The 13,254-nt window shown below is 39.8% G+C and overlaps 1 protein-coding gene across 1 annotated transcript in view; it reads left to right on the top strand.

Moving 5' to 3' along the window:
• Positions 1-13,254, top strand: part of cachd1 (cache domain containing 1) — an 85,513-nt gene that overhangs the window by 16,216 nt on the left and 56,043 nt on the right. The window contains exon 2 of the mRNA XM_086115979.1: positions 10,338-10,400. Within this exon, the coding sequence (XP_085972105.1) occupies positions 10,338-10,400 (63 nt within the window). The remainder of the gene's footprint in view (positions 1-10,337; positions 10,401-13,254) is intronic.

The raw sequence follows: 13,254 nt of genomic DNA on the forward strand, positions 1-13,254 counted from the left end.
AAGTCTTTCCGAACACTCAGCTCTGTGAGAATGCGAGAAGTGTGTGCATATGTGTTCACCTGGGTGCTTCTGCCATTGTGGTATTAGCGTGTCTGTTTACATTCCTTTGTAGGTGTGTGGGACAGGCTTGAGTGATCATCAGTCAACAAAAAGTGCAGAATTTTTTTGTATCATGGCTTTCTCGAAAGGCCACACATACGTAAAAAACCCCCAGTATATGCTATGTTTCCTATTGATACTAGGCTTAGACAAAGATGAACTGGATTTAGTCATGCAACCATGCAATCTTAAGTCATTTACCGAGAATCCCTAATTCCAATGAAGTTGGGATGTTGTGCAAAATGTAAATAAAAACTCACGACAATCATTTGGAAATTATTTTCAACCTATATTAAATTAAATACACTACAAACCAAAGATATTTATTGTTCAATCTGATAAACTCTTGTTTATGTGCAAATATACACTCATTTTGAATTTGATGGCAGGATCATGCTCCAAAACATCTAGGACAGGGACATGTTTACCACTGCGTTACATGACTTTTATATTGACATATTTGACCTTTACATTGAATACAACTTTATTTGACAACAAAGTTGTATTCAATTCAATATATCCATTATGTCTCTCTCTCTCTCTCTCTCTCTCTCTCTCTCTATTTCTCGCTCTAGTACCGTCTTTTTTTTTTTTGTAAGGCGCTCACACTTCAGTGTTTGTTCACTGCCACTATAACCTCTCGAATATGAATTGAAGAGCTTTTAACCATTCAGTCAACATAAGAAATAAAACAGCATATGCATATTTGGCTAACGGCACGCCAGCTTGCTGTCTGACATCCAGGCTTCACATGTTGATTAAACACAGTGACTGGGTTCTTGTTAGCGTGCATTTCTGCATCAATGTTTATACATAGGTGAAGGTACAGTGTTGTTGTGTGTTATGCATACTGTAAACAACATTGATTGATGATATATAAGCATTATGATTTGATGTTATTATTCATGCAACATACTATTATAGTAACGCCTTAAATGGGGTGATTCACTTATCTTATTAGGTGCCCTTACATTGTGAATCGACTTAAATGGAAAGGAAAGATCACTTGTGCGTTGAAGATTCTTGGAATTGGGAAATGCTCCGTGCAGATTATTTTCTCGTTAAGAGTGTTCCCATTGTGACAATAGCAGCAGCAGCAGTCGCGGCAATAGTTGCACTAATGAAATCTGGTTTATTTTGCTGCCTCGTGAGTGGATATGAAATTAACCCTTTTTTAAAGGCTGTTGTTTGGGTGTGGCTTTCATTTTTTTTCAATACCATAATTGATTCAACAGAAATATAAGAAACCTGATGTAAGTCTCCCTGCAAAAATGTAGTAATGAGCAGAGTAAATCAGTTCTTGAAGTGTTCTGTGAAATAATGTCACATGTGCATCAGTGTCAAACATGGTGCATATATTTATGTAAGAGTCATTTTGCCTCTCAGTCTGAGGTTCTATTTTTATTAAAACATATTTACATTGAGCCCTCCAAAGTCAACCACAGCATTCTGTAACGCTGCTTGACTTCTAGTTTCAAACTCAGTAAGTGAACCAGATAATGGATGGATGGTTTTTCTTTTCCTTGAACAGTTTATACTAAAAGAACCTAGTAGTAGAAGCCTAGCGGAAGTACAAAGGCAAAAGGGAAAAAGAAAATAAATCATAGGAAAAAAACCTGGAGTTTACATACCATATTGACTGAAGTATCGTAATACAGTATTTGATAGTTTTCCAAAACTTGCTGATGGTTTGTCTGACATCATTCATGATGACAATGTGACATTCAAGTTTTTGTGCATCGTTTTATACATTTCCCCGAAAATGTTAGTCGAACTCCAAATTGTGTTTTACTTGGGAAGCGTTCAAATCTTTAACTGTCCTGTACTTCAGTCATCAGTTGATTCTTGTGAGGAAAATTATAAAGCTGTCTGTCCTAAAGCAGCTCCTCAGTGAAGAGTTCATTTCTATTTTTAACCTGTTCCTCCCTTATCCTGAACACTCACCATGTCTTCCTGGTTTTTGATTTACAAAACTGTTTTTAGCATGGAGCAAAAAAATTGTGCAGTGCTTATGTATTTTAGGTGTTTGATTTGGCTTTGTGGCTTCCTGCTGCAAGTTTGGGACACAACCCATGAAGTGTTCTCACTTTAAACTGGCAGGGGCCGGCATGTGTGCATTTGTGTTGGTAACTAGGTGAGGCGTCAATATGAAATACAATCAGGCTTTATCATTTTAGCTTTCAAAGTTACATTGTGTAATTCTGGGAAACGTTTACTGTACAGTATATGAATGTGTAATGTCAATCCAAGTCTATATGGCAATGCTTTTGTGAGTACAATTTGGGTCCATATTTTTTTAACTCACCCCAGCTCCCCAATTTGCCTTCTCCTGGTCACTGAGCAGCAAACACAAATTCTAGAGCCAGTTAATCATTTCACGTTTTAAGATAACCACGCTGCACTGTGTTCAACTATACACATTTTACGACAGAGCGAAGCACAGCAGTTTTGCACTGACAGGAGTCTGTTTTAAGAATTACTTTTTGTACTGCCATTTATGATCTTAAACTATAAGGAGGATGCTAGTCTCTTCCCCTACAACTTCGTTTGTTTGGGAGAATGAACCATTCTCCCCACCGACTCACAACATCCGGAGTCGACATCAGCATCACCCCATCTACACGATACATGGGCTTAATTGTGCACTGCATCCACGTACTGAGACGCTGGCTGATGGACCAAAATTTCCTCTAAGCTGTCTGGAAATCTTTTAACACGGCCTCATCGAATTCCTCCTTCGGCCGAGTTTTTGCTTAAGTGACCGCCGAACCTTTCTTCCTTTATTCCGCTTGGCCAGCCGTTATCTGTCATCTGGCTCTGGAGTCCCACAGGCCAAAAAGACCCGATAGGACTCTTTTCCAGCTTGACGGCATTCCTTATTGCCGGTATTCACCAGCTGGCCCGGGTATGTATTGTGTTGTGTTATTTTTGTTATTTTGACTTCAAAATGGCGCCGCGAGAGTGGCTGCCTTTCCAGCAGCTCCTACATTTTGTTGTTCTACTTCTTCCTTTTATAACTTTGCTGCTGTGAATTTGGAATTTCTCCATTGCGAGACTAATAAAGGTTTTCTTATCTTATCTTATCTTATCTTATTGCCACCACGACAGGCACCGACCACTTTACGGCCACAGCTCCGATCAGCCGCCTCAACAATGGAGGCACGGAACATGGTCCACTCTGACTCAAGTTTTGTTGGAGGTGGGCGTTAAAAGTCTTTTTGACAGGGGATGCCAGACATTCCCAGCAAACTCTCACAATAAGTTAGGTTTTACCAGGTTGGACTGACATCTTCCCCGACCATCGGAGCCAACACATTACCAGGTGGTGAATCACCCGAGTGTTCAAAACATGTGACCGCAAATCGGGTGACATACCTCCAAAGTCGGAATATCGAACTGCGGGCACGGATGTCCTGGTGCCAATTGCACATATGGACACGAGACAATATACATTTCGAACCCCCAACTGTAGGCCACAAGTTGCCCATGTGGGCACATGATGATGGGAATGAGCTTTTTACCCATCAACCATCACCTTTCATCAACATTTTGAGCCAATAAAAACTTTGACGATCTAACTATGTCACTATGAACCAGGTGCATCATTAATTTTCATTGTCCCACGTTCAGTCTGTTTTTTGTGGATCCACAGTGAAATTTATTCTTGTCCTTGTTCACTCTGAAATTTTATCTGCATAATGGACAGGCCCAGGCATGCGGCCTTCATTTTCCTTTGGAACATTTTCACGTTGGCTCTACTTTAGCAGCAAGTTGTTACTCCAGGATGCATGGCAGGCCCGGCGCTAATGCGACTAGACTACGTTTTTATCACAGTTTTTCCAACTCAAATTTTGCTGCTGACTATCAATATGTCTGATTTTGAGTGCTCGACCCTAGTTGTATGGTTATTACATCTTGTAGAGCAATTGTAACCTCCAAACTACTCTGGACTTTGACTGGTCCATGTTGATATAATTATGATTGATCACATTTAGAACTCGCAACACAGCATTTTGTACGTAGCACCAAACATTCTGTTTGTGGTCTGTACCCTGCAATTGAATAGTACAAAATTATCTCAGCCCCTAGAATTTGATTGTTTCTTTCGCCCAGACAGGACAGACACGAGACACTTTTTTTTGACATAACCCCTTGCACTACTTGAGTAAGCCTAGTTTATTTAAGTGATCAGTGTGTGTATATATTTGCGTGTGTGTGTGTATGTATTAAAAAAATCTCTCTCTCTCTCTCTCTCTCTCTCTCTCTCTCTCTCTCTCTCTGTCTATCTATATAAATAGATAGATAGATAAATAGATAGATACAGTCATACCTCGGTTTTCGACGATAATCCGTTCCAGAAGGCTGTTCGAAAACCGATTTGTTCGAAATCAAACTATTTTAGTAGCCCATGATTAGGGGCTAATACACAATTCAGAAATTACCATAAAATAAAAAAGTCAGATTTGCGTAAATCACAACCAACACATCTGCTCACAATGAACGTTACACGAGGAAGCGCCACTTCCTCGTGTAAGGAAGCCGAGAGGAGTTGAGTGGCGTATTTGGGTTTGCTCAGTTTGGTCGAAAACCGATTTTCGGTCGTAATCCGAGGCGTAAAAATCTCGAATTTTCGGTCGAAAACCGATTTGGTCGAGAACAGAGATGTTTGAAAACCGAGGTATGACTGTGTGTGTGTGTGTGTGTGTGTGTGTGTGTGTGTGTGTGTGTGTGTGTGTGTGTGTGTGTGTATATGTATATATATATATATATACACATATCATTTGTACGGTGGGAGAAGCAAGCTGAAATAAATAAATCTGCTTTGCCTGATATAAAGAAGCCTCCTCTCTAAACGGCATTGTGATAGAGTTGAGAAAGCGACAGACATGTTAGTCACAGGTGTGACATGTCCAAATGACATAACTTCAAATAGAAGTTTGACAAGTGTAAATTATTTGGTGACATGCAAGCTTATTCCCCTCTGGTTGCATTTAACTAGGTCAGAAAATCAATCGTGTCCTTTCTAAATGAGAGAAGTCACTCATATACCCAACAACTATGTGTACGTAGTTTTGGGACTCTTAAATATGCCTGCACACACCGACAAACAACGATGTAAATATATTGTTGAGCAAGGAAAAAAATCAAATGCACTCTAACAGAAGATGGCCTCATTCTATGCGAAAGCTTACCCGGATGATTCCTTCAAATTTGCCTCCCCAGGCAATTACATGAAAATACATTTTTATAAAGCATCCTCCACATTGAAATGTCCTAGGGACAGAATGCCCATCTCTGGTGAGTACTGTACCTCAGATTTGGAATATTCTGACGAGATTATGTTAACCAACAGCAGCGCACATATTTAAGCCTCAAAAAGCAAATTGCTCCACAATAAGAAAGAATTTTGAACACTGCACTGTATATACAGTAAGTATTCCCACCTACGGACTTCTGTCAAACGGAAATTCCCTCACCCGGAATAAAAACCTATGCATTGAAATTTCGACGACGATATTACATTACAGTAACGATCGATTCAAACCAACCGAAGTTCTGGAAGCAAATAGTCCTAATTTTGTTATACTATATTTTGTCCACATACCCGTACTGTATACTGCAGTTTTTGTGTTATAAACTGTTTTTGGGCAATATTTTGTTGCACTTTGTTGCTTGTGTTGTCACACATGTACAGTATGTTGTTAACATACTTGGATGTTCATAAAGGACATGTACCATAGTCGTATCCCACATAAGGAAATTCTGTTCTAAGGAAAGATTGGACAACACAAATATGAATACTGACTGTATTGAGTCTATTTGTACTGTAGAGCAGAGGTGCTCTGTACGTCATACACTAATGATGGGGAAAAGTTCTCGTTCGCCACAAGCTGATTGCCAATACAGGTGACCAGTACACAAACTACTGTATTTTTTAAAGAACAATGGTGGGACACAGTATAATATCATTACCTTCCAGCTCCAAACATCTGACATCTTCCTCTGTGTGTGTTTACAATGACGGCATCCAAATGAACCTGTGAGGTTGAGCTTCAGAATGGCCCTGTATTGCACCCAGCGTGAAGGGTAAGGGTACAAATGAGCTATTTGTCTGAGTGAGATGTTTGGGGGAAAAGTCACTTGTCAGTACAGCAACAGCAAAAAACACTTGTGACTCCTAGGGACATTTCTACAGGTAGAAATATACCCAGCCCCCAACAGGTAAGTTTAATTTTGCTTCAATGACAAAATTATTTTACACACTTCCAAATAAGAAGTTTTTATCCATTATGTGAAGAAGATTATATATTGAGGAGAATAAACCTAAAATTAATGTTGAGACTTGACTCTGATTCAAGTCACATTGCACATTTCACATGCACCAATGGTTACAAATGTCGAAGGAATATTAAGTCAATTAGACCACTTTCGCCCCAGTCGTTTGACTACCACACGCTACCCACAAACCTGTCCGGTGTTTGTGGGCTTGGACTTTGGTGCTATTGTCTGAGGTTGTCTGGTACTTCGATTGATGCAAATTAAATTGACCCCCCCCTGCCCCCCACTACCCTCAAAATGCAAGAGTGCAGTTGGCAGACTCTGTTGGCCACTCAATTAATTAGTCAACCTGTTCCACTGGATTGAAAGGGAGACAGAATAATTTATCAAGGCTTCGGTTTCTTTACAGTCGTTATAAGTGACATTTAGAGAGCCACTCTTATCTTTCTTCCTCTGCTTTTTATAGGCACCAAACCTCTGCTCTGGTGGCTTTGCATCATTTCAAATTTATGGGCAATGTGAAGCATTTATTTTGCAAATACTGTGTCAACCTTAAAGCCACTCCATTTTCTTTTTTTCACCTTTGACACAAAACTGTCAAGTGCGTATGCTGATGTGTAAGAAAATGAGAAGAAATACAGTTTCTGATGCACTATCAACAACAAATTGGTGTTGAGTATCCTGCTCAAGTAGGATGATGGGATTGACGGGAGATCGAATATGTAACCTACTAGGTCTGAGATGACCACTTGATCCAAATTTGTAATTAAGATACGGTTCGCCAATAAAATAACTCAAAAATGTATTTTCTGAGTTGCTGCTGCAGTACCTTTTCTGACGCCCCCCCAGAAAACCTGAATGCTCTTTTTCTCTGTGGTTGTGTATTTTCGTACTACAAATAGCTTTTTCCTGTTTTGCTTTGCAAAGAGCAAGACGTGCATTTTCTATTCTGTCAGTTTTTTTTACTCTAGCTTGGGGGGGAGGGTTAGTTGAGGAAAGTAAGAGTAGGGAGAAAGTCAAGGCACAGGGTCGCAGAAAACGGGAGGATTGCATTAGAGGCAAAGCCTAATGCTGCATTCCTGGCTTCAGCTGTTTGTAGTGCAATGAGTGGAGAGTTGGCTGGCAGCAGGGAGGTAGGGAAGAAAGTAGAAAGAAAAGGCATGCACCAAAGGAAAATGGCTGAAAATAGTGAACGAGCAATGCAATGCATTCAGCTTAATACTCATGAGTCTCCATATGAGTGGGGCCACATTATGGGTTCACTCTACAAAGTACATAGCACGGCGACGAAACACACATCCATTTCGTTGGCCCCTACCAAAGCGGTAGACCCATTGTGCCATTTTGTGTGTTCACAAAAAGACCACAGCAAAAAGACCCTTGGGACAGAATTATTGCGCTTGAACCCAACTCCAAAAGAATGTGGCACGCAGTAATACTCAGTTATGTCCTTGTCATCCCTCATGAGCCATTTTAGTAGTTTCCTTCATTTCCTTCTTTCCATTGCCGTCACGGTTCATACATGGAGCTGACAAGACAGCTTGCTCTTTGACTAGTCATTTTTGGACTATATTCGGGATACACAACAAGAATAAATCAATCACTCGAAAGGAGAAGAATCCCTTGCTGGAGTTCATTCTTTCCATGCTTCTCAGACCCTGGCATCTGAGAACCCAATTAAAAGGAATGCATCGGAATGACTGGTTTCCTTGGTTCAACTGCCCGTTTGACCCCTTTGGAATAAAACATAATCCCCATATCTGTCCCAGCAAAATGAGTGAAGCAAGATAGAGTTGGGAAATGACATTTATATTGTGCAGTTGGAGTTGCTATTTAAGTGGAGAATTCCTTTCAGCCAGTCATCTGTGGTTAGATTAACTCCTAGGCGGAGGGATTTAAGAACTAGCCTACTGAGACAAATGAGACCGCCCTGTTATCAATGGAGAAGAGTTTGAACAAAGTGAGCTATTTGGAGCTACTGTCGAGTGCATCTTGAATTTCGCTCCCTTTTAGTCAGAATTTGATTCTTAGAAATGTACAGATAAATTAATTGCTACTTGTCAAATCACCTTTTTTCCCCATTTAATATTTACATTCCTTCTTTAGCTTTGAGACCGACATTAACTGAAATATTTGAATTGTCTTTTTGTCTCTGTATTGTGCAGACATGAGCAAGAGCACGCCTTCTACTTGGGTCAGTCTTAAATATCCGTAGTGTTTTTGTACTGTATCTCTGAGCGGCTGTGGACAATTTAGTGTTTGATTGTGGGTCAAGGGAGACCGCGGGCCCACGGTGACCTAGGCAACTTCAGCCCTCTCAGGTTTCAGAGGCGAGCATTCCTCCCTGGCTACACCATAGCTGTGAAAACCACAACGCAGCTCCAACAACAAACACTGGGGTAACCAGAGGGAATAAACGGTGAATCAACAGCAGGAGTTCTTCTCCTGGTTCAGTTTTAATCTTGTTTGTGTTTGCTTGTTCTTGTTTATTTGACATTTGAAAAACCCCTGTACTCCTGTCCTTTTTAAAAATATACTGTATATATTCCGTCGATGATGCAAAACAACAATACACTGTTTGGCAATTCATTAAACATGGGAAACGTTTGGTTCAAATTTGGATGTTTTTCAAGGTTGACACACTTTCCCTCAAGAGCTGGTGGAAGCAAGGCTTCAAATTCAGCTGATGTTTAGAAAATCATCTGGAACGACACTAGCTGACATCTGTGAGTTAGCGTTGCTTTTAACTCGGAGGTGGGAAAGTTCATGGCCAATGATAACAATCTAAAAGGAGTCAGGTTCATTAGGCGTGGGTAGTGCAATGTAAGTGCTGCTCTGTGTTGTGTCTGAATGGTGGTAGGAAAAGGCTGCAGTGGAACCAGGCAATTTTAGGCGTTGTGTAGTGGTGTTGCTTACAAACATTAGTGCTGGCAGTCGAAAGAGTGTGTGTGTGTGTGTGTGTGTGTGTGTGTGTGTGTGTGTGTTAGGGCTGCCAAGATTATTCAACTAGTCATAATAACATCATATCTGATCAAAATCTTCAACCATTTAATGTTGGATGTCGTCATTTAGTTTTTTGGGAACAATTTTGTTTTCTCCAAAACTGCCTCGTCTCCCGCTGGCCACAGTCGTGTTAATCTGGGTCATCTGTGATGGAAACGAACGATCTATGCCTAAATAGTATAATGGCTAACAGCTGATAGCAACAGAGTCTGAAAATTAGGGCACATTTCCCCAAAAATACTGAAGAATTTGACGGTGAAGCAAGAGCATGAGCATCTGAAAAGGACGCCCATTGTGGCTGATTCAATATCTGACAGAGGGACAGTTGTCTTGGGAAGCTATTGGCTAGTTACTTGCTAATATTTTCATTAGCCTCAGCACAAGTTTTGCTGTCTTTACAATGCTTAAAAGAATATGTTCCTTTTCACCCCCCACACCCCCCGCCGCCACTCCCGTGCATACCTCATTTTGATTTTGTAAATCAATGCTTTTAAATTATACAAGTGAAGCAATGCAAAATGTGTTGTTGTACTCTGCTCTCAGCAGCTCCCCTGTTGCAAGTGAGAATGTGTTCTCATTTTCTTGACCCGAATAAATAAACGGTAAATAACAACAAAAACTAAAAACTATAAAAAATACATTTAAAAATGTTTGATGCTTGAGAAAAGTGACATATTTACAAGTATTACTTTTTGTATTTAGAGATTTTACACAGTCTTCATAGTGCAACTTTACATACTTTGAAGTTGAATACAATGATATCGCTGTCAAATTTTTGAAATTCAGATTGTCACTTTCCACAAAGCTGTGATTATTTTGCTTCGCATGAACCTCAAATCATCAAAATGATTTTTGAGCAGGCAGGTCAAGAATGATACAAGTCGGCGCACAATTGAATTTTGGGGAATCGGATACAAATATTGAACTAACCTTGTTCCCGATCTGTTTCTCTGTAGAGGATTTTCAACTCGTTTGTGTACACCGAGAAGACATCAAACGGAGAGACAGAAGTCCAGCAGGTGAGCAACAGAGGCCCTTCTGCTTTCGTCTCTGTTTGTCAAACAGATGGTGTGTTGGTTATGTTAGGGTAGTTTATTTTGAAAGCAACAGACACACAAAGCAACAGAATATTGACATTATTCAGCCGGTTCAAGGGTAGATGATTTTGAAGGGTTTTAAGATTCTGCTGCTGCTGCTGCTGCTGCTGTTGTTTTTGTCGAGCAGATATGCGTTGAGAGGGAGAAAGAAGAGTGGGAAAAAGCACTTGCGTCGATGTGATCGAGGACTCTTATTTTTGCCCGACACCACGTAAAGGTGGTCCCCGAAGTCGGGCTGGACAGCTTTGAAGCTCTGCCTGTGTTTGGACTCTCCTGCGTTATCACCCTGGCTCACAATACAAGCCTCAGACAGTCAGATGACTTAAAAGTGACAGCAGCATTCCTTTAGGAAATTAACAGGAAAGGATAATATGACTGCAAAACGGCAGGAATTTCTGGCGTGCATGACTCTGATTGTCTGTATTCGTGCGTTTTGAACGCGTTTGCGTGCAATTTCGGAAAAATGACCCGGCTGGTGAACAGCCACCACAAGGAACAGTCAGCTTGATGTTTGCATTTCTGCTGTGACTGCCAAGAGTGTATGTGCATGTGCATGTGCATGTGCGTGTGTGTGTGTGTGTGTGTGTATGTGTGTGTGTGTGTGTGTGTGTGTATGTATATATCTATCTATATAGATATATAGATCTATATATAGATCTATATAGATATATAGATCTGTATATATCTATATAGATCTATATATAGATATATATAGATCTATATATATCTATATATATAGATAGATAGATATGTGTGTATATGGAGAGAGAGAGAGATTACAGTATTTTATGATGCAGCAGACTCGCACTGATGAAGAGCATTTGAACAGAGTCCAATTACCAACCGAGTTTTGCTGTCACATATGATGATGTGTCGCCCTTCAAAAAAAATGTTAGAACTTTTTGACATTTTTTTTAGTCGTCCTCCAAACTGTCCCTGATAATCAGAACAGCTACATTTTTCAAAAAATCAAATAAACTCATTGGTCTCTTGGCACAAATTAAAATGAAATGTTAGTTTCCTTCAAAAATAAGTTATGTTACTTGGCCAGAAGTATAGTATTTTGGGCATATGATTCAAATTAAGCCTGTTGTCCTATACTCTGTGTGTACAAATGGTGATTGACGTTATGACTAACCAGCTGTAATGATAGATCACTATTTCATCCAATAATGTATCAACACTGAACCAAAGTCAGCCAATGTCTCTACGGTCAGACCTGCAGGAAGGCGGGACTTAATATTTAATTACTCAATATGAGCAATAAATTCTGACTGAGTAGATTCCTGGAAGGGGCGGGGGGTGGGTGAGAAACATCTTGGTTTTTCGGTTGACAGGTTCATCCCAAATGCTGCTTCAGGGTTTATCGAACAAGTTTTAGGAATCGAACAAGTTTGAGGATTTAAGTTAATTATGTTCTCACTTTCTCCAATTTTCTTGAGCATTCCAATTTGATTCAATATTGTCCAGCTGTCGCTTTTGTCATGTTTATTAAAAAAGAACAATCTGTAAAAGCTCTCCCAAGGCCAAACTATTGAAAGTTAATTGTAGTCAAAGAAACAACAAATCATCAGCAACGTCAAAAGAATTCATACAGTTATATCTGGTGTACGTCTCCCATATACAAAGTAAGACAATTCGATACATGGGGTGCAATTTGATTAAAGGATACGATGATTTATGAATATAAAAATTTGATTTGGTTCCTCATATCAAAATCAATTTTCCAATTCACAACTGTTTTTGTTACTCCCCTAATGCTTATGGGTTCATAGCATTCAGCATTTCGGTCATGTTTATTGAGTGTGTTGCAGCATAACTGGCCTGTTTTTGGAGTTGAGGAAATGTGCGCATGCACCCGGAGTTCACACAGGTGCAAAGACTTTGATGTTGTTGCAAAAATCCAGTTTAAAATTCTCCTGAGAAAATGTTAGTTTACCATGTGTACATAATTAGTCGCAGCAGCATCGGTTCATTTCTCCTGAGCAGGGTAAATTAAATTGTTTTATTACCTTGGCCATCTTCACTTCCTGGCCGTATATTCTAACCATAAATCTTTTTTAAGTCGGAAGCTGCTAACTTAGACGTCTTCTCTCTCATAGTTGGCTTGTCTTCTACTGGGCAGAGCCAAAGTGAGGTTCAATTAGAAGTGAATGTGCGGGAAAAGGGTAACGCAGACGATCCCCTGACAACTCTGACTGTTTTTCTTCCTAGAAAAGCACATTTGGGTTGATATGCAGACATGTACCCCCGCTTGGCTTTTTGGGTCTCTTTGCTTTTTAGAGCCTGATTTGCTTCTGTGACATACACTGCCAGAATGGATATTTTGAACGTAGAACTGCTGGCTGCAACTTTTATTTTTATACCGAGTTGTTTGCCAAATCTGTTCTTTTCAGATACATTTGACTCTTTCTGGCTTCTTCATGGTACCTTATACCTAATCGATCCAGGTGCAAGCCAGTTCATCAGTTTAAAGGAGTAATGGAAATTTAAAGGGAAAATGAAGGATAAATTCAATGAGTAATTTCATTTTTTTTATCACTAATTATGTTTAATGGGATGAAAGTTGCAAGGTGGAATAAAATTTTTTTTTAAAATCCCATTTTAAAAGCCTCCAAAATTCCCATCACAAGTATATTCAGGAAAAAACATTGATGACTAAATTACATGGGCTCATCTACTGCGCACACTGCTCGCCTGTTGAATAATGATCCATTCGTGCTTTTTAGTTGTGATTTTAGTCATCCCGTTTGAAGCATAATGTTAATTTTGAGGC

Source organism: Hippocampus guttulatus, chromosome 7 (genome assembly GCF_054856545.1).
Source record: "Hippocampus guttulatus isolate MCC_2025c chromosome 7, RoL_Hgut_1.0, whole genome shotgun sequence".
Lineage (NCBI taxonomy): Eukaryota > Metazoa > Chordata > Actinopteri > Syngnathiformes > Syngnathidae > Hippocampus > Hippocampus guttulatus.